This window comes from Harpia harpyja, chromosome 2 (genome assembly GCF_026419915.1).
Source record: "Harpia harpyja isolate bHarHar1 chromosome 2, bHarHar1 primary haplotype, whole genome shotgun sequence".
Taxonomy (NCBI): Eukaryota; Metazoa; Chordata; class Aves; order Accipitriformes; family Accipitridae; genus Harpia; species Harpia harpyja.
The window spans coordinates 82,743,065-82,766,045 of NC_068941.1; the positions used below are offsets into that span (position 1 = coordinate 82,743,065).

General features: G+C 36.7%; 1 protein-coding gene across 7 annotated transcripts in view; it reads right to left on the reverse strand.

Annotated features, from left to right (window-relative positions):
* Positions 1-1,608: 1,608 nt before the first annotated feature.
* Positions 1,609-22,981, reverse strand: part of MAEA (macrophage erythroblast attacher, E3 ubiquitin ligase) — a 53,955-nt gene continuing 32,582 nt past the window's right edge. For 6 of the 7 annotated variants that reach the window (XM_052780725.1, XM_052780724.1, XM_052780728.1 and 3 more), the window contains 7 exons: positions 17,911-18,033; positions 16,921-17,034; positions 14,759-14,835; positions 8,090-8,198; positions 4,123-4,256; positions 3,238-3,433; positions 1,609-2,802 (listed from right to left, as the gene is read on the reverse strand). In XM_052780725.1, the coding sequence (XP_052636685.1) occupies positions 2,707-2,802; positions 3,238-3,433; positions 4,123-4,256; positions 8,090-8,198; positions 14,759-14,835; positions 16,921-17,034; positions 17,911-18,033 (849 nt within the window). In that variant the 3' untranslated portion in view covers positions 1,609-2,706. The remainder of the gene's footprint in view (positions 2,803-3,237; positions 3,434-4,122; positions 4,257-8,089; positions 8,199-14,758; positions 14,836-16,920; positions 17,035-17,910; positions 18,034-22,981) is intronic. The other variant, XM_052780726.1, reaches the window with a different exon arrangement.

Below are 22,981 nucleotides of genomic sequence, written 5' to 3' on the forward strand. Positions count from 1 at the left end.
TGCACCAAAGCAATCCATCCCTGCCACCGATTCTGACCCTTATAAAGCTGGAAGGCTTCTTAAGTCATGCCAGAGCAAGTTTGAGAATGAAAGCCAGGCTATAGGTGCATGTCCTGGACACAGTCCACAGGGGTCAGCCAGGAGCCTACAACTGCCTGTATCAAACAGGTCTTGCTGTAGTCAAAATAGGTTGTTTGATTAGAGATTTCTAAAGCGAGCAATCGTGGCCAACAAAACAGCTGAAGCTCCCCTAGGCTCTTTCCAGAGCAGCTTCTTTAAAACATACCACATCAGGGACTCAGACCTCATGTTGGCACCTGGCCCTCTGAAATGTCACTTCCCATAAAGAGAGGCCCCCTCCTGTTGTAGGACAGCTGCTCTCCTCCCCTCCCTTCCCAAACTAGTTTTTTCGGGAACGTGGATTTCTCCACCGCTCTGCTGAGGCCACAGAAAGCAAAAAGGGCTGAAATCTCAGGAAGCCACAGCTCTAAATAGTACTTAGAGAAGCAAAAGCAACAATTTCCATGCCCTACAATTGTTGTGCAATCACCATGCATTTCCTCAGGGCTGATAAGAAATCTACCCCTTCCCCCCGTGCTTTGGCCTTCTATGCATTTCTATAAAGTAGGGAAGAACAAGGTTGCCATTTTCAAAGTTAACCGTGCCCTTCTGCTACGATGCTGTGAATAGTCTGCCAAAGAAAAACAGATGCTGTTCCACTTGGGTTTCAGCAACGCTGCTCCCCAGGGTGATGTCCTCCCCCCTTTTGAGTTGATGATGCTTCAACTTTTACCCCAGGAGGAAGGAAGAAATCAGTTCCTGCTTAAACTGAGAGCCAATTACTCCAGTTACTGATGCAAGTTCGCTCATTATCTGCCTCGACCTACTCTTGGCACATTGCTTTTGTTCTAAGGAATGGCTAAATCTGCCACTTCAGAAAAAGCTGAGGGAAACAGGCCCTTCCAGCAGTAAGTACAGGAACACTGGTCTCTGCCAAGCTGGCAGCTCTGCAGTGTTCCAGATAGAGCTGTTCCAAAGCATCTGAACCTTTTCAGACATACCTCACTGGAAATCTCACTGTATTTACAGTTTCAGAGTGGCTGATACAATCAGTTTATATATCTGTGATCTCTGAGTATTGAACATGAATAGGTGTAGTCCCTCCACTATTATTTGTCAGCATTCTTTAAAGCACTCAGTCACGCATCAAAAGCTCACACCTAGCATCTGCCACAAAATTTTATTAACAGAAAGTCTCTAGGACATTAGGTAGTCTTCTGAGAAGTGACAGAAAAAAATTGACAAGAATGTAGATTAGAGTGTACTTTCATATATGAAAAGTTAAAACAAAAAAAATAGGTATTTGACTGAGATGCTCTGATGTTGGAGCCTGAAGAACGACATTTAGGGTTGTGGGGTGGTGGTGGTGGTGTTTGTTTTGTTGTTTTGTTTGTTTGTTTTTAATCTTACAGAACACTAGAAAACAACATTCTGAAGTGGCACTCCATTCAATAGACCCTTACAAAAGAGTTAATTATTTTACATTTAAATACAAAGCAGCTTTCTAATTTTATATAATCAAGAAATGGAAAACAATTTTTATTAACATGTTTTACATTTACAATCTTTTATTAGCTAATCAACATCAACATGCAAAAATAAGCGCTAAATACAAACCTCTACAATATGGTTTTGTTTAAACTACAATGGTTTAATTCTTCTGAAAAGTCATAAGGATGTGTTCTGTAGTTGTTAAAATTGAACTATTAGTTTCAGTAATGAATACTATTTAGACCCTAAAATTATGTAATCATCCTGCAAGGCATCTTCAGAAACTTCGCCCAACACTTAAGAATACCAGCTCATTTTCATGTGAGTACATTCTCAAAGCAAGAAATAAGGCAGTAGCACTAATGATTTCATATTGAACCCTATGCACATAACTAATAACTTTAGAAGGACTTTAACACTATGGTAGACTGGAAAAAGAACATTTAAACAAGCATTGGATTTTGCCTGAAATGTTCTCAGTTCCTCTTGATACTTATGCAACCTCCTTAAAATATTTGGGTTTGGAAAAAGACTTCATACTCCTTCAAACCAGTCCCTAGTTGATCCTCCAGAGAAGCCAGTCTTGTGTCAAAGACACCAATATCTTCCCATGGAAATAAGTTACATAGTTCACTTTCAGGATTACTTCACGAGAGGATCATAAAGAAGGCAAAGAGGAGATTAAAGGAGAACATATTGGTAGTACTGAAATCTTTGATAACAAAAGGGTCTTGGACAATTGTGAAAAAGAGGGAAGAAAAATGGATTTAATTTCAAATCTGTTGTAACTTTTCCCCCAGTGCAAGTGTCCATCTTTAAAGAAAGTTATCCTTTAGAAGATGAAAGTACTTTTGAGAAGAGTCCAATTTTTGACCTTATGTTACAAAACCTTAACAATCAAAATTTGTTTTTGTTTTTATTCAAGTACAAACTTAAGTCGTAATTCCCCTCTTTTTTTTTTTTTTTTTTTTAAAGAGTGTTTATTGTTGCTCATTGATCTTTGGTCGCAAGAAACAATAATGCCACCGACAGGTCTGATCCCCAAGGTGGCAGCTTTTGCTTCTTTGCCACACATTAAGGCCCCCCCCTTTACAGGGTATGCCAATATACACCGTGTCAAAATTCCAGCGGCACTTCATCATGTGTTTTATGGACCTACATGATGTAGACTTTCTCAGCTTGTGAGAAGTTGAAGACTTCTTTGGTTCTTGGGCAAATTACTTTGTCATCTTGACGAATAGAAAGCAGAGACTGAAAAAGAATGAAATCAAAAGATAATATTCACAATAGTAACCCAAAGCATTATTTAACTGTTCAGCAAATAACCTTTTTTTTATTAAAAAAAAAAAAAAAAAAAAAGATGTTATAGTCTGAGGTCAAAATTTCTTTGCCCACAGAAGTTACTTATTTTACATTTTCACTCTCCAGAGGGAAAGATTTCTAATGCCATTTGATTTCTTGTTATAAATTCATATATTTGATCAGATATTAGCTTCGTTGAAGACCAATTTAATCACATAAATATACAGTCCTTTAGAAATTACTGCAAGAAGTTACTTTTCTTCTGTTAATATAGAAGATACTTCTAGCTTTCCGACTGTGTTTATAAGCTGTTATTTTGACATAGAAAGTTATTATAACCACTGCTATTTTAGACTTCAGTAAGTCATCGATTTCAACACTTACATTGTATCCATAGACATATCCATTTGGTAACATCATAGGAGGATTATTTTCGTTCATTACATCCCCCGAAATCTTGCAGACTAGTCGGGAGTTGGCACAATGTGCCATAGGCAGAGGCTGAGCCAGCTTGTTCAGGGATTTGCTACACACAGGGCAGTCTGGGTTTTTTGAGCTCCCATCCTCTTTATAACACTGTCTGTTTAACAGCAAGTTAAGGAACAACCACCACAGAATGCAAAACCAATTAGTTAATGACATACACTGGAAAAAAAGATAGTAAACTGTGCAAATATAGCCTACCTTATTAGAATGTACAGGACCATTTAATTCAAGTTTAAATGTGTCCATACAAGAATCAAGCACTTCCTTTGTTTCAAGGAACAAGAGTGAGCAACAACTGTCTGGCACCCTCTACAGGTAAAGTTTCTGATGTAGAACACTTTAGTAGTGCCAGTCATTCTCTAATACACCATAGCGTGTAGCAAATCCAACTAAGTTTCAAAAGATGCAGGATATATTTGAATATTCACATAAAATCAGACAGGGTAAATTTGTGTGTAAGTGCTTAAAAAAAAATAATAATTCTGACCCAGCTCACTAACTTTTGCAGATATATTCACTAACTTAAGACACATGGAAAGACAGCCTAGTATGCAAAGACAATGTAGATTTCACCTTAAAATTTTTTTTTTTAACCATAATACCATTTATTATAATTGCCCCTTAATTTAATAGGGAGACCCATTCATACTCCATTTAAACAACTCATGAGCAAAAATATTCAAGTGTCACATTTCCTCTTTGAGCTCTGAAAAGCAGCCATAGAACAACAAAACCCCACAATGCTTTTTTGCACTCGACAGTAGTATCTGCATTAAAGGATACGGTGTTTTTATAGCTGAAAGGCCTGCCTGGAGTGTTATAGTAAAAACAGAATTGTTTCCCAGCTGATGTAGTCTGTAGTTATCATATCTAAACTGTTGGATCAGCATTCTCCATCGAGCAGGGTCCAAGAGATCCTGTTAAAAACCAACACAACTATAAGTTGTTTTCAATCTAATTGTCCCCAGGGGGGGAAAAGCCTGGGAGTGGTAAATTCTGCAAAACTCACTAGACTGAATCCATCACAACATAAAAGTATACATGCTAATGCATAGTATGAATGTACTTGTTTAGAGTGTACCTTTTAACACTACTTTACTAGAAATACGATTTAAATCAAGTATTACTTAAAATAGCTGGCATAACAATATTCAATCTCCCTCTGCCATCTACCAAATGTTCTAATTAAGGTATGTAAATCCTGGTAAGGCTATTTCTTGCATTTAGTTTTCTAGAACACCGGCCTACTTACGAAGCAACATTAGTATTGTGGAATGTTTACTCTATAGCCTCAGAACCATTTAACATCGAGAAGTCAGAAGCGTTTTTTACCTCAAGTCAGGCTAATTCTGCTGATACCTCTTTGTTTACAGAATTTTGTAAAAAGGTTTTAATTTGAAGAATTGGCACAACCCCAGATTAGAGAAAGCTTAGGTAAGCTATGCATTTAAGGACAAAGTTCTTTAATATATATTTTAATGCTGTGCGTTACCTAAAAAACAGGGAACAGTAGTTAAAGTAGGGATGTTTTTTTCATGGAGGCAAGAACTAAACCCACAGGTCAAGGATATAGTGAACCCTAAAAATAATGCTGTGAAAGAGTCACATAAGAAGCAAAGACCCTTTGAAAATATAGTTGTTACCTACACAGGCAAAGACCTAATCCTGTCTTCTGCGAGTACCCCTTTTCCTTTGTATCCATAACCTGCATTTGGGTCATGAGAAGTGACAATGTTTAGTTACCTTAGAAATAAGTTCATATTATCAACTGTGCATGCTACACTTTGAGGCAACTAGGAGAAACAATAATATATTTTAGTATATTGTTGAGTTTATAGAACAGGCCTTTAAAAAAAAATCAAAGACTTAGTGACAGACAATACACTGAGTAGCAGCATCCAATTCAAAACGTTATACCAAAATTACTAGGCAGTGATTTTACGATGACGTAGACACCAGTCTTTATGCTTTGCTCTGTACTACTGTAGCCCACTCTGCCTCTCCTCAGTTCCCTGTTCATTCAAGTCAAGACACTGGAGATGGAGGGACTGCAGCATTACTTCTTGTTGTAGCCTGTATCCTGGAATTCCCCCACCCCAAGAAGATCAGACTGGCCTGAGAACTTTTATCCAAACGATTTAATGGTACCATAGCACATTTTTCTTTTTAGTGTTCTATGAATAAATTTCTCATCATTACCCTAAAATTACATGTTAACAGAACTATGTTTCAGATATACTTGGGTAATACCTTGTAGAACTATAAGAGGCCAACATTTAAGGATGTGCTAAACTGGATTTGGCAGCAGTTGTTTGAGTAAGTGCAGAATTATTTCTCCATCCCTTCTCTCTAACTAAAGACTGACTACTTGTACATAACGCACTTCTCCCCACTGTTCAACTAGTAAATCTTAGCTGAGATTACAAAGTTGCATGTCTCCACGAACACAGACAAAACGAGTGTTGGATTGGAGACGGGATCGACAGAGTTTTAATAGCTCCCATTAAACTGGGAACATCTTTGGATGAGGGAGGGAAGAGATGCAGCTCACGAACCAGTCCTGGTGTGTTTTTCTGACAAGCCTTTAGAAAGTGGAATTACACAGAAGCTGAAAAAGGGCACAAGTGTAAGTGATGGATTTCAAGAGATTCAAAAAAGCCAGCAGGAATACTAAGACGAGAGAGAAAAGGAAAAAGTCTTGCAGCAGAAACAGCTGGATCAACTGTGGGCCTATGGTTGAAGAGAAACAGCATGAAAGAAAGAATTCCTATGAGGAAGAGGCAGAAAGATTCAGAGGAAAATCCACAGGTAAGGAGAGAATCCTGGACATCAGCAATATTTGTCTGACTTCTAAATGCTCCAAACCAGCAAGCAGAACTGAGGCAGAGAACCCATACAGATGGGGGCAAAAGTAAATACATACATGTATCTTGCCTTAACTAAAGCAAAACGCACCGTTTCTGCCACCAGACTGCATGTCTGTTTTCTCTATCACCTGCCCCATCTAAGGGCCAGAATGTTCCCAGAGTTCCAGGATGAAACTTTTGTTCTAGCATTAAGGCAATTCTTGAGAAGACTGAACAGAGAGAGCCTACGACAGATCCATAATAAAGAGATACACTACTACTCTATGATTAAGGGCCTAGGTGATGGGACACAAAGTAGCAGCTTACAAAGCATCCAGTTGGAATAATTCCAGCCACAGCACACAAGCTTGTTCAAAGGATATAAAAAAAGAAAATAGTTTGTTTTGCCACATTAAATATGTTTTCTTTAAAGTCCTAAAAGATAAGACAACAAGCTGGAGAAAGTTCTATTCATTGGTTACAGAAGATGCTTCTTCCCTTGGATTAATAAAAATCAATTCAGGAGAGATATTATGATCTGACAAACTTTCTCACAGATTTAAAAGTAATTTTACTTTAAGCCATTTTAAGAAGCCATTTATGCACAGAACTCTTGGTCAACATATTAAAGGTATCTCCAAACAAGTGTGCACGCTATGATTCTGTTTATCTAGGTAATTATTAGAGGACCCAAAACATAACTTCCATAAACTAGAATGTTTTAAGTCAGATCCATAAAAAGTAGTAGGGAATTTGTTCCAACTGTATGGTTGTATGTGAAACAATACTAGCTTTTCTCCTTGCTCTCCCTCATTGAAACATTCTGTCCAAACTAGCCCTTAGAACAAAATAAAGGATTTTTATTTCCTGCCTATTTCTCTCTAACTACTAAGACAATGATAAGCTCTGTCTTATACCCAGCCTTCTAACACATCTATCATTTATGCTCTTAACTCACATCAGATGTAGAATCCAAAGTACCAGGATCCCTTCTAGGACTCCAAGATTAGCAAAGAAATTCACATTAATTCTGTGGGTTGTTTGTTTGGGGGCCATGGTGCTGGTGGTGTTTGTTTTGTTAAACCATTGATTTTATTATCAACTGTTTAAAAAACACATTTATATACTGGCATTGCCACATGTTGGCTGGCTTGGCATTTCACATGATTCTTGTCTTGCTTTGCCAGCTCAACTCTTGTCTACCTTCTGCCTCCCATGCCGAGTTAAAAAAAAAAAAAAAAAAAGTGAAGAGAATTAGCACATGACCACAGAACAAACTCAAAATCGGTAGAAACAGTACCTACCTATGAATTTTGCTTGATTCAAATTTAGATGTAGATATTACCACTAATATCTACATTGATTTGTATAATCCAAATAAATGAACACTTACTTTTAAGCATCAAAAATACTGCTTTCAGATCATTCAAATCATCTTTCCTTTCTTCATCCCAACCACCGCAAGAACAGTAATTTGAGAAGCAGAATTAAGGCCTGCTGCTAGTGTATTAAGGCCACAGCCTAGAATGTTGAACAAAACTATCTCTTCCCCCCCCCCCCCCCCCCCTTTGTACTTCCCCATCTTCTGTCTCTTGCTGTATATTTGCATATCATGCTTCTGGTCCCACAGATATTTAGTGCTGGGTTTGTGGCAAGCCCAGCTCACTGTGAATCTGCCCATTACTGTTAAGATCCAACTGCAACAATACAAATACTACCTGGATTAATGTACAGGCAAGGACTGGTTATTAAAATTAAGGGCTATTACAAAAGTGGATTGTAGAAAGTAAAATTAGAACAACATTTGATCTTCAGATTATCAATGCATTTTCTTGTAAGGAAAAAGAACTGCAACATGTATTTTATTATTCTGCTGTACCACTGAATTTCAAACAGAACGTTACCTTATAGGGGGAGATATGAGTGTCTGAAGGAAAGGCCAACATTCCCATCACTTGTCGAACCTCATCCAGCTGGCTTCCCTCAGCCTGACTGAAATGCTTTCTTGCATGTCTGAAATACAGAATTTATACCTTTATAAGTTAGATAGCCTTGTTTCTAAATCACATAAATTTACATAATTATGTTAGATTTCAGAGAAAAACTTTAGATTCTGCTCTCAATACATGAACTCCAAAAGGTGATGCATTAAAAGGGCTTGAAAAAATACATCCTGCAAATGTGAATGCAAGAATGACTGAGAATTAGCAATTTTACACCGTAATTTCTTAGGAACCAGAACTTCTTACTGTAGCATGAAGTCTCACCTCACCTACATCTAGAATAACAGATCCATGATCATTAGAAGAAATGTCTCTGCTTACGCAAACTAAATGTATCAGACTCCTTTGGCGTACACTCGCAAGTAAGACAAATGCAGTCTGATAATCAGCTATTCCAAACCATTAAACATCAAGAGTGTTCAAATACCTACCTTGTTTATACTGATATTTGAGAGAATGTTTACTTTTGAATAAATGTTTCGGGGTTTTTTTTGGTATAGGCTAGAAGGCAATATCACTTTCTGTGCAGACTACAAGAAATTGCAGGGTAATGTAGTAGAAAACACCTTGTTAAGTGCAAGTGTTTTTGCCAGGGAAATAAAAAAATTAAGTAGAACTTCAGTACAAGTTTTTGTACTTTAATGCATACTGATTATAAGAGATACACACAAGGCTGAAAACTTGGATATTTGAAAGAAATGACAGAATTACCAGAAACGTAAGTAAAAATAGAAACTTTAATATTTTTTAGGAAATTAATACTAAGAAATGAGAGAATTATTATCAGATTATAAGGAAATGCAACTACTTTAAAACCCTGTATGAAAGCCTCCACTACCTAGTCTTTCCAAGATCATAAATTTTCAAGTAAGAATTTAGGTGTGCAGGAAAACCCTCCAGCCTTTGAACTGGATGATTAGTTCAGCATTTCTGCTAAAAGCTCCTGTTTTCAGTGGTGCACAGATGTTGCATTGTAGGCTGAGTACAGAATCAGCCCTATATTGAATTTCTGACACTGTGTAAGTGTAGAAAAGTCTTCCCTATGCCGTATTTTCTCCACGGTTTGTATTATGGGGAAGGTAGCAAGTCATCTCCGAAGTACTCTGGTGTTTGCTCTTTTTGACTTCTCAAGAGTCTTGGTAAAATCTAGCTAAAGTTACAAATTACTTTTAGGAAGATACAGTATCTTCCAATTGCCTATTTAATGGGTTGAATTAAAAAAAAAAACAACACCCAAAACACCAACAAAAAACCCTAGATAATTCCACACCCCCCCCCCCCCCCCAGTTCTGTGTTCCACTAACTACACTTAGGTCATCAATACCATGAGAACAGTCTCTTTAGCAGTGTTTCAGTACTCCTACTTCCTCTCCCACCCAAACTAGGAAGCAATGGAAGTTATGTAGGACAGACTGTTTCCACACAACTTCCTATCTTGGGTGAGCAATTCAGGAATGTAAATATTGTTCCCCAGGTGATTACTGTTATGAGAGCAGAAGTACAAAACCCATGACCTGAGAGAAGACTAGGCAGCCTGGATGTACTGGAAGAAAGCTAAAAAAAGTACTAGTGCAGAGCCACAGATGAAAGCAACAGCTATTTAAAAGAAAGCTTAGGCAAAGCAAAAAATTGAGACCTACTAGTTAAGCTAAATTACTGTGTGTGCACGCATAAAGGAGAAGAGAAAAAAAAACCCTCTTAAAAGAACTGATCACTGTGCACTTCGTGCTCTGTGATGTTAAAACAGAAGTGGTACTTCAGTTTTGCCCCAGCCTCATTAGTATTGTGGTCCTACTCCCCATCAGGCCTTGACAATTTGCTCTTACAGACAGCATTTCAACAATACACGCCCCTTGCTTATAGGAAGACCCTGAGCTGCAACAGGCAAATACTGGCCACGCTTACTGTATGTGTTCAAGAAGAGCTAAAATTAACACTTCAGTTTGTGTATGTACGATATATAACTGCTGCATGTGCGCTAGCCATTCTAAGGAGAAGTGCTCAGCACTCCAACACTTCCATCATTTGCAAAGTACTGAACGTGATGGAATGTGGTGGCCATTCTGGGTTCAGCCAGAAGGAATTAGGTTTTCTAAAGTGACCTTCTGTTAGTCTTCATCTCCTGACTTTCCCTTCTACCTGTGCCCCTTAAGAAAACAAGAAGTTTTCCCACAAAGCCTGCCATGCTAATGTCTGAACTTCATCCTCTGAGTGTCAACACAGAGAAATTAAATTGAAGCAAGATCTCCTTTAAAAGAGAAGCAAATTAGTTAAGTCATAGCACTCTAAAGTCTTTTTTAGATTGGGAAGCAAGAAACAGTACTATGTCAGTACTCAATGCACAACATTTAAATGACACCTTATTTGCCCTCATGCCATTATTCACCCTTTCCCTTTTCTTTCAGTTATTTCCATTTCTTTGTGCAAACGTTATGCTATTGGAGGTATATATGAACCTCACAATGCTTATTTGCAATGTTTTTACCACCATTAGCACACACTAGTCAGTATAGCTACAGCAGAGGGCTAAACCTTTTTTTTTTTTTTAATTATTTTTTAAAATTATGACCAGTGGACCATCACCGAAACTATTAACTAAATTCTTGTGACAGATCAGAGTAACAGGTAGAAAATTTTGGTTTTTCAAATCCCAGAACAATTCTGTAAACTCTGGGGGGACAAAGTCCATCATCTTTTGTTTGCAATAGCTGTTCCTCTAGCCCACACAGGTACAGCAGATATGTTGTACTTGACAAATCCATGAATGAAAGGATATTTACGAAGACTTGAAGATTTACATTTTGCTGTCTACTAAGGGTACATTAAGTCATTAAAAAAAGTATAAGCTATACAGTGTGTATGCGGATATCTACATATGCCTGAATATAAGAATGAACATACTTATCAGGAAGTAGTAATAACTGAATACAAACTTAAGGTGTTATCAAGAAAGGACTTGTTCTTTCTGCTCAGTCTTTCTGACCAACGCCTGAATGCCTTTATCTCAGAGACCATGATGACTACTAGCAAAATTTATACTCAAAGTGCTCAAAAGTTTTATTATTTTTCTATGCCTGTTCAACCCCATCCCCTCCCCACCCCGTAATAAAAATAAAGGAACAAACTGTGTTTATTCACCCTTATAGGAGAGAAGTTTACTAAAATGAATAGACTGTGACCACTTTCTCCTAACTGCCATCATCAGCTATTTTTATTTACTCCTTTTGTCCTTTATATCCCAAGAACAAGAAGTGCACAGAGTGTTTTGTTAAGCTTTTAGCTAAGAACTCTGTATCTCTAGCATCCCACAACAGCAAAGTAGCAGAATGCTCAGATTTCCCAGAAAGAAATTAGTGAGAGCCCCAAAAGTGTGAAATTAGTGTCATCGGTCATTGTTACTGTAATGGTATGAGCTTCAAAAAAAACCAACCTAAAGAGACTGTGGGAGTTAAAGGCCAATGACACTAGGCAAAAAACTTTGTGATGCACTTAAGAGATTTGCTCTTTGTATTCAAGAAAGTTTTTGTACAGTCTTGAAACTTACACTTTCAAAACTACTCTGATAAGCTACCTTCAAGGAAGGTCCGTTCGTACTCATAGTCTAAAAAGCTACAGAAATTCAAACACTTACTTAATAAGATGTATAATTTTAAAGCTCACATCAATTTTAACCTAAAAGCAATATGTCACTTTAGAGGTTCTCAGCAGGCAGTAAGCAAAGCTTTCAAACTTATTTAAACACCAGCTGCGTTTCAACAAAATGTCAGTTCTCCGAGTTCCACTCATACAGGAAACTACTTGGTAAACAGCCTCTTTCTCTGCTTTCTAATGGATGCCTGACCTATTTATTGCACCACGGACACAATACTGAAAGAATCCTGCTGCAGGCACTTAACAGAGGCAAGCTAATAAAAACACAAGTTGCAACGGTTTGCTAGAAGCAATGAGATTTATGCTACACCTTCCCAAAATATATTTCCTTATTCATTACATGTTTATTTTGAAGCAAAGTAGAATGAAATGGTGAAAACTAATATTTTTAAGCCACACTATTTAAGGACAGCATTGAGATGTTGAACTCCGAATATACAAAATTATCAAAAGTCACCCAGTTAAAAAGGAGTGAATTAAGATATAGAAGGACTTCTGTAGCTCCTTTCCATTTTACAAGAAGTTACGAAGTTAAAACAGCATTGTTATGACCGGCAAGTTATAATTGCTGAGTATAAAATATATGTCAACCCTGAATTTCAATCGGTATATGGAATATACACGCTTCACCCCTAACAACATTCAGTGTGGATGCCTATTTGCAATGTAGATAGGAGCTGTAAGTTTTAAACCTCAGAGGCTATGAGAGTACACGTTATTCCATGCCAAGAGTGCTGGGTCCTTTTGAGGCTTGACAACTTGCAAATTTTACCAGTTCTGATGTGAAAAAGGGATCAGAGGGAAACAAATATCCAGTAACAACAATAAAATACAGAATGACCTTATCTACTTTGTCCCAGTTCTCAGCCTATCTCCTTCTTTCAGCTCTACACCTGCCCTCTGTTTTCCAAGCTACATAAGGAAGCTGCTGCTCAAATAAAATAGTTTTTAGAGCATGGACTACTCATTGTTAAGATACATGACTGTACATTTGGCAAAGAAGCACACTTAGCAGACAATAAAGCTAAAGTCACAAAGGCACAGTATTCGTTGGATATAAAGAACACCATGGGCTTCTGAAGACAGATAATGTAGTTGAGTCTCTTTCATCCTTTACATAAGTACCTGACAATTCCTTAGGATTTGAGAACTCTATCAAAGGACAAGTGCACATATCTAAATGCTATCATGTAGGTTGGGGTTTTTTTGTGTTGGTTTTTTTTTTTTTTAAATTATTAACATTAAAATTAGCTGGAGTTTATCAGATTGTACATTTGCATTGGCTAGGGCCAACACAACAATGATTTAGGTGCAAGTAGGGCAAAGCAGGAATGATATGAGTTAGCTCAAAGCAAGCAACACATTTGAATGAAGTTAGAAATAACAACTGCAAATAACTAAAACTTAAGGTGAGTAACTTTGGGGATGGTGTTAGTATTACACTGGCCTCTCCACATACTTGTACTACCTTTTCCTTTACTCTTGTTTTTAACCAAGTCTTTCTCACCCATTCTACTCAAGAAAAGTTACGTGGTTTTCCCTGCAGGAGAATTTCTACATCTAAAACTTGGGAATGCGCTAGAATGCTTTCAGTCTGTGCTTATGTTATGATACTTTGTGTGTTTTCTATAGCTCTGTGCTCCTCTGACCAAAAAGCAGCTTTGCCACAAACACAAGCCTCCTGCTGATTTCAATTTCTGGAGCAGCTAGTATGGTTTTAAAGGCAGTGTGACTTGCAACTTCCTTAACATAAAACTTGTCAGAAATGTTAAGTGGCAACAGTGTTATCACCAGAATGTATCAGCAAAGCTTCAAGTCTGGCCATAAATGTTGTCATCTCTCCCTAAGGTTTCAATATTCTTACAGAACAGAGCCTGCTGTGAGCTGCTCTCTCCCTCGTCCATGTGTAAGTTCCAGTAGCTCTGCCACCTGCATCATACTTTGTGGTGCTGGCAAGATCACTGCTTATCGGAATTATCAACACATTTTATAGTCCCAGTATTGAAATTCCACTCATTTCAGCAGAACTGGTTTCCTGTGTTATCCTGGTACCTTAAATATGCGTTATCCAACACCTTAAATCAAATCAGGACTAACTAAAAAGCGTAAATTGCTTCATGTGCTGATATTGTAAGTATTGCCAGAAAGACTGTCTTGCGGTTGAAGTCAGGCAGTGATTAGGTTTGACTCTATTTCTGTTACTGATTCACACCACCTTGGGCAGTGTTACTTTCTTCTCAAAGTAGTCCCCACTGAACTACTTCAAAATAGATGAAAATAGATATTGAGTTGGTTTCTTCATCTGGGGCCAGGGGAAGGGAGTTGGGGTAACACCACATAGCTCATTCTCACATACATGGCAATACAAAACTCCAAATTATGCATTCAATAGAAAAGGTGAACCTGGCCTAAAGCATAACTTGTAAAACAAAAAGTTTAACAAAGATAGTAAAGCAGAAGAGAATTCAGTAAAAATTGACATGTTAAGCTTTAGATAGGTGTTTCATTAACCTTTTAGTACTTTTTGCGATTAAAACTCCAATAAATTCCTCTGAGAAGCTAGCTGTACCTCTTGAAAATTAGTTAAGGGTAAATATGTTCATTACATTATATGCCACCAGAAAATACAATTGTTTATAAAACAGATTAATTTTCTAAACCTTGATTTTGAAGAGTAAGAAGATGCAGAATTTCAGTGACAACATTAAGTTTTTAAAAAGGTGCATCTGTGGAATGATGCCTTGCCTTTAAAAAAAAAAAAATTAAACCCCAGCTTAAATCCGAAGACTGATCACAACACTAGCAAGATCCTTTACAGCAGTGAGGCATCTGGGTGTTGCAATAATAGTCACATGTTTCTAATGAAGCATAATACCAGCTTATTAAGAAAATTGTTTGGTAAGCATCCTAATTTCATACCTCACAGCATCCAGTCTCTTGTTCTGTCGAATGAGTTCAATGAACTCCTGAATCCTTAGGCTGAACTCCAGACAGCTCTGAGATTAAAGACAAGACAAGGTCTTAGTTGGTGCCAAAACTGCACTGCACAGTATGTTAAGTACTATGTATGCACAACAAAAAAGAGTGTTAATAACATGCAACCTTGTTTGCTTGCTTTTAGGCATTCATGCAAAAAAAGTTGAAATGCTGACTTTATGGACAAGACATCAACACAGAATTCCCTAAAAGCAAACAAAAACCTCCTCTTCTTGCCTCCTTCAAAACTTCATTATTTAGCAGGGATGAACTTTTTCCTAATGACTGAAAGCATTGTTACCTGAGATGCAAGTGAGAGTAACAGGTGGTTTCTTTGTGCTTTCTTACAATTTAAAGTAGTGGATTCAACAGAAGTTTGGGGCTATGTGATAATTTAGACAAGAGAGGTCTACCCAGAAGACCGCAAGGAAGAAACAAGTCTTTGAACACTATTTGGAAAGTCTTCAATATTAACAAAAAACAGCACAGAGTTTAAGTTGCTGCAATCCCCTCCCTCCCTCCCTCCCTTTCTTCAAACTTCTATCCCACTCTCCTTGTCAAACATCTAAAAGCCATGCTGGAAACAACTCTCAAACAAGAAAACCAAGTGGCATTTACCTGTTTTTGGAAAAAGGTAAAATTTGAAGCCTAATGAAGTTGACAGTGTCCCTTTAAATCAAATTCCATCACCAGTTCACAAAATCTATAAAAAAACTTTGAATATGTGGAATTAAAAAGAAAAAGATTCTCCCCCCCCATAAAAGAACAAGTCACTATGCTTCTTTACAGGGACACAGTCAACTGTTTTATTATCTTAACAATTACCTTATGAATAAAAACCCGAAGCCCTCTGAATCTTGAAAAGAACTGTATTCCTTGAGTTACCCTGTTCCATTTGGAAAAATTTTTTTTTTTCCTTCCCCATGCTTCTAATGAATAGTTGCCTTTTGTTTATTGTCCATCAGCACAGTAATATCAAAATTCCTCAGTGACTTCAGTAGGAATGTGAGCAACTCCAAATTTGTATCAGTTAACTGCCTGGGGTGACTAATGCATACATTGCAACAATTACTTATTTTAAGATTTGAAATAAGCCATTTGAACATAAAAATGATGCATTCTGTCATATGTTAAAATATACTCATTTAAGGAATAGCAAATAAATTATTTTCCAACTATGCATTTTTCTGTACTCAAGCCCATGTTTAGCAGAGAATAAAAATTTCTTCTCTACTTTATTTGAAAATTTCAAATAGGACTATTTTAATATACCGTTATTCAAATCTGCACAAACCCCTCAGATTTTTAGCTAAGTTCGTTTCTACTAAAAAATTATCAAGCTTTTTAATTGTTAATGATACTAAATCCTAGGGCTTAGTATTTCATTAAAATGTTTCAACAGCAAAAAACCCACATCCCAAAACAATCTTCAGAGTTTCTGTTTTGTTTTTATGATTCTCCAAGTAAGCTGCAAGCCAATGGCTGTATGGGTTCTGCGGACAAGTGTAATTAGAAGAAAAGAGTCCTAGAGAATCAGACGATGCATACATTTCAACTTTGTATATCTCCACACAATTCCACAGTAGCTATTCACAAGAGTTTAGATAGCTTACATCTGGAAAGACTATAGGGCTATGTGCTTTCCCAGGCTAACATCCAGTTTAATTTTTAGGTTAGACTTGCATTAAATTAAGGTGGTGGCTGGGATTTTAGAACATTAACACTCATGAGTAGCTAAGCAACCAGAAACAGAAGAAATGTTTATTTGTGTTTCAAAAAGAAGCATAGTGATTTCTCTTCTTCCAACTCTGATCTCTCGCAGCCTTAGCTTTGGTTTTTGTGTTTTAGGGGTTTTTTTGTGTGTTGGTTTTTTTTTTTTTAAAGAAAAAAAGAAAAAAAAAAAAGAGTAGGGCTTGCAGAAATAGATTTTGTTGTTGTTGTTTTCCAAAAAGAGGGATGGGGAAGATTTTTCCTTATTTATTGTTTGTTGAAGATTGGTGATGAAAGAGTAAGACGTTCAGATTTTATTATTATATTACTTAGCATATTAAGATTACGCATGGGGGATTTTTTAGCAGTATAATTATGCAACAGTGTTTACATACCAATTCTGGTTTTCCTTTAATGGTTTCCATAACAAGATCATCATTTTCTTTAGAGTAATCACTGGCCGATTTACTTTTGCGTCCCATCTTCGGTTCATTCTCATTTTGGCGCCCCTGAGTGACAGAGAACGTCACTCTTTGCTTATCATTAAGTGCACTCAAACATTTTTGGTTAAAGAAAGCGCTTAGTTTAAAAAATAAGACACAAACATCTTTGAGGGAGGCAGGGATTTTGGTTAATATCAGTTAAAAACAGATTTCTGCAAGCCCTATAAAAGATTACAGCATGTTTTGAAATGCAAAATTTAAGAGACAAGGAAATTTAAACCAAGTGCATAGGAACAAGTATACAGGATGTTCAGGTCATGGTATTCAATAGCTTGAAAAAGACTGACTGTGTTTATTACTTGATTAGACTCAGCTTTTATTTAAAAAAAAATTCAACAGTAGCTTCTCACAGAAAGTTAGTTCTTTGCTCAAGTTTTATTATATACAACAGTTAAAAAATACTAAGGCAAAAATCTGTATGTAATTTCTCTCAGTGTTAAGTCTGAGGACATAGGTTTACCAATTAATCTCACTCCTAAAATACCTTCATATATGAACTGAGTTATATTCTCAGCAGGATGCAAAGAGTTATAACTGTAAGTTCACATGCATGAAAACGCTACATACTTCTACACGTAGATGTCTGTAAATCACACTAAAACCAACTGAATATTATTATTTTATTTGAGTGTAATTTGTTGAGACAACACTTGCATCTATAAGATGACCTATCACTCAGTTCCAGGTTTGGCATTTGTGTCAGCTAGTTTAGCTCCAACTACCTATGCCTTCTTAAAAGAAGAGTTTTGTACTTACTGTCCTTACTTTTATACAAGGCCTCATTCAAGACCTGTAATTTAAACCAAATTGACCACATCAAATATCCAAGTAGTTTAGAAAAACAAAATTTAAGCAAAACATGACCACATTACATTTTCATACCTTCATTTTTCTGAGCCTGGATTTGTTATCATGACACCAAGCCAAACAAGTCATAGTCTCTTGTCTTTCCAATGACTCTTCCACTTCTTTAGCAGTCAAAAACATCTCAATATTTACCAAGTCCTTCAAAAACAAACAGGAAAACAGGTCTTGTTAAATTTTACTGATATTTTACACAGCAATCCATTCTTCAGAGCTGGAATAGAGAGAAAAAAAAAAAAAGGCTCTGTTCTAGAGACCTTTGGTTTTTAGGATAGCACTTAACAAAAAGACATTACAGTATATTTTAAAGACTGCATTTCCATGCACTGAGATATTCTGATAGTGAGATAGTGACAATATTTTTCTGAGTCTACTTATACAACAGAACTAGAAAAAAAAGAAAAAGAGTAAAGATTAAACCTAGGAGCTTTGCCCAGGAAGTGACCAGATCCCGTGATCACTTCAGTGCAGTCCACACTTCCAGGAGTATTTGGTTTCCTTACAGCTTGGCCTACTACATCAATTGGACCATGAGAATGCCATAACATTTGCTAAAGTAAGGCAGAAGAGAATCTAAATCTACTTCACCTAGCCATCTGTAACTATTGAGTTTTAAGCAAAGTCCTACAATGGTCCAAGGTCTCCAATACATTTTCTCTCACTTGCTTAAAGTTTTAAGATCCAGACCTTCAATTGCTTACAATACTTCTTTCTACAACATCCGACAGTGAGGTGATAAAACAAATATCTATAATACTATAATTATAATACTATATTAAAAACAGTTAGACAACAGGAGGGTTGCAAGATTCCTCAAGTGCTTATGACAAGCAGATGTTTTGGAAGAAAAAGCAGCAATCTACTATCAAATTTGCCTGGGGCAAACCTGTAATATGCCTATGCTACTTAGTAATTACCAGCAACTTCACACATTCTTACCAACCAAGGCAAACACGACTGAATACAATTTAAGATCTAGTAGGGTATCAAATAATTTCTTTTTTTCCATGTATTTCTGCTGAAAAAAAGGCTTGGGTAGATGTTCCCAAATGATATAAACTGGATCCATTTTGAACTGGCAGCACCAGAAGTTATTTCAGAGCTGCATAAATACATTATGCTGTGACAGTTCATACCTTGTTGAAGAAAATACAGTGGGAAACCATAATTCACTACACAAACAGAAATCCAGTACTAACGTATTTGATTAATATGCACTCTAATTTTGAACAAGTTCATTTTTATGTAGACTTCACAGCAAAATGCTGAAAATTATACAACTGAAATGCTGAATATCACAAATATTACAGTAGCTCTAGTGAACAAACCACTCTGAGAAATAGACGGCATTTTCAGCTGTTAGAACAGCTGAATATACTTAGTCTTAGAATTTATACCTCCCCAAGACAAAGATAAAAAAATAGAAGTAGCATCAGGCATATCACATATTCACATCTTGCATTGCATTAGCAAAATTTTCCTTATAAATACAAGAAGTCTAATACTATTGGAAAAATGGACCAGATCATGTTAGGTTTGTCAGAATGCTTATTTACAAAAACGCAAACAGGCCACACGTATTTCTAAAGTGCAGCACAAGTTGCAGCTTTTACTAAAGCTTTCTCTCATGACTGGAACACAAGCTTAAAACCAAAATATTAAGGATAGTTGACATGCAACTACATTTTATAGATTGTATAAACACAGCAACAAAACCATTATACCATCAAAAGAATAAAGGGCCTCATGCAGCTCTAGTGGTATCAAATCCAGGTAAATCAGACTGAGGTCAGAGCTAAAGCAGTTACAAGTTTAAAGAACCAAATTAAGATTGGACTTTGACTCCTCCCATTCCCTTAAGGATAAAAAAATACTGTATTTTATCAACATGTTGGCAAATGGACTGAAAGAATTTCAACCTATTCCACAAATGGAATTTATTTACTTATTTTTTAAGTTTTTCGTACAAGAACATGAGAGTAATCTTCCTTTTTGGTAGTTTGAAGTTTTTCTGATATTCTCAAGAGGAAAGAACAACTGCATTATGGCCCTGTGCGTGATAACATGACCACAAAAAACCTCTTGCCCATGTAACTAATTTGTATAAGTAATTTGACATGTAATGCAACCATATTCATTATCTTGCTTGTATATTTTTCCTCATTGCTGCTGAATGGAAAGACCATTCAATTTGAGTTAAAAATAATAGCATCTCCATATATCTCCTTAAGCTTATTTGATCTATGTGCCCTCTTAACGAACAGCATTTGCTTTTACACCAGATTAAAACAAAAGCGTTTTCTTCTACATTAAAAAAAGAACTAGATATGCTAGGCAGACAACAAATCACTGGTTTCAACTCATTTGTTACTTTTTATAGTTTAAGCCTCATCACAAAAAGAAAAATTATTTTCTAAAGCAGCATAAGGGCAGCATTTGTTTAAAGTCAATGAGCTGGTGAGAGAATCCCAACTATATGCATTTCTCAATCAGGTGTTAGTATAGCAACCCTCAACTATGAGCAAAAAGATTGTAGTAGCTGCAGAGGCAGACAAAACTCTTAAATAAAAAGAGAATTCCTACGTTCCTTTTGCAAATTTAAAATAAAAAAGGTTCTATTTGGTACAGAAATGCTAATTAGATTTGCGGTTGCCAAAAGAAGTCAAAGCTTGGCAGCCGTCTCTATTAAATAGACAGTATGTATCCAGAAAACAGAGAACATTTTTAATTAAAAGAGTTTCTTTCAGAACTAACAATCACATTTAAATTGCACCAATAAATAGGATTTTCTTCTCTGCTGACTAGATAGAAAGTAAGGGAACAATATAAAAAAAAGCATTAAGAAATCCATCTGTAGGGAAAGAAATAGCTTTTGCATTTGATAAAAAGTAGTTAGAAGTCTTAATCATGCAGATTGATAGAAGAAAAATACTAAGACACAATTAGGCAATAAACCTTTAAAAAACCCACACATGCTCATGTCACCCAAGTTTTCTTAATCTGATCATGCTTTCCTGTCTTCCTTTTTTGGTGGTGCCTATTCTTGATGGTTCTCCATGGTATACTTCATTAGCCAGGACTAAGGAAATCGAAGAAAGGAGTATCAGAGGATTATTTGGCTTTATCAAAACCAGCACAGCTCTTCTACACAGGCCAGTACTGGGGAAGTACTTATCTGCCACATCGTGTATGGATGGGAACCAGTTAACCGTGTTGGCAGTTGTAAGTATCTCATGTCTGTCAGAAAAAATCCCCATAAGACCCCAATCCTGAATAGTCTTCTGAAGGCATTCTGCAATTCAGAGTTGCATAGGCTGTAGACGATACAGAAACATTGTCTTTCTCAGTTCCCAAACCAGCATTAAGATTTAGCATGCTATTACAAAAGGAGTATCTTATATAATTTGTTTACACATAAAATTGAGTGAAAGTAAATATGCAGTTTTAGAGAAATATTGCCACCAGTTTTGCAGGTAGAGAAAAAGCTGAAACAAGAAATCTGTTGCCACACCCCCCCCTCCAACTGACACAGCATTCAGCATCACAGCAAACGATTTCTGACTTGTATATAAATTAAAAAGCAATTCTAAAGTCTTTAATTACCATCTTTTGCAACACTATAAGGTCTTCCTTCATTTCACAATTTCAGTCTTCACATTGTAAAAGCAATTGCAATACTTTAGTTCCAATACTGCAGAAGTATAGGAGAACCCTGCACACAGATTATTTCAGTATTATCAAACCACAACTCTTCGCACAGACTTTCCAGCCTCCTGTGCATCACCATGATAATTTTGCCTAAATTACCTTGCCTTAACTTGCTTACAAATGCAGAATACCTGACATTGGGTAGGAAGACCGATTAACATCAAACTTTCATTTAGTTAGGCTTCTACAGTTGTATTGAAAAACAGTTTCAAATGGCTCAGGGAGAAGAATTCTGTCTGTAAGTATTACTGACAACTATCCAAACACAGAGAGGGGGAACACAGCATAAGTATTCTTCTTCCTTCCAGTACAAGCAAGAAAGTACCACCTAGATTTTATCATTTCTGCTTAAAAAACTATTGGACTAAAGTGAACTAACCTTCCCTTCTATTCAGCAGTCACTAACCAGGTATCAGAAGGGTAACTATTAAGGCACTGGATGAACTTTATCATAAAAAGACTATTTCGTTCCATTACAACAGTGCAAACTTTAGAGATAAACATGTATTATTAGAGAAAACTGCACATGAAGGCTGAAGACACTTAAGTGAAATCAGAAAGACTTATTTAAACAAAGAATGCATCTATCCATCACTCTGTGCTCTGCCTGATTTACATATAAATAGCTTTTAAAATATCACCACTTCTTTTTAAGCTGCAAGTGCCTCCAGGGAGGGAGGCTACCAACCCTATGATTCTGCACAGAACTACAATTATTAAGATATAAAATACTATGGAGAACAAGGATTCCTTTATGACGATTATTGCTACATATGTACTCCTGGCCAACATAAAAGCTATATCCCTGTATGGCATTTCCATTTTCTGAGATGGGTTCTTATTAAGAACATCCCAAGCATGTATATGCACATCCCCTCCTTTGAACAGCTTTTGGACTCTCTGGTCAGCATGAGCAGGAGTTGAGGGGGGCCAAATTCTCTGGAGACCTCTCTCCTTGCCAGGTTGCTCTCCTTAGCAGTGTCTCGTTTTCAGGAGACTCCAGCACCTGCCCTCGCTGGAGGGAAAGGTTGCAGCAAACACGTACTGTTGTCAGATACCAAGGAGTCAACACTGGAAAGATCTGCTGAAGTTTTTCTCCACAGACGGGCCATTCAGAATATACCTTACATCAGCTATAGGACAAACCTGCAGGAAGACATGCTTCATGAGTTCTAGAAGTCATGGAATAACTGCTTTGTAATGAAAATAGATCGCTACTTTAAACAGCAATTTCAGACACCAAAACTAAGAAGAAAACAAAAATGGGCCCAGAATTTCATGAATTCACATGGTTGTGCTACAGAAAGGAAAAATTATTCACAAAAATACAGTGAAGGTTATATGAAGAATAATAGCTGTGGAATAATGAGAAAGTGCGTAT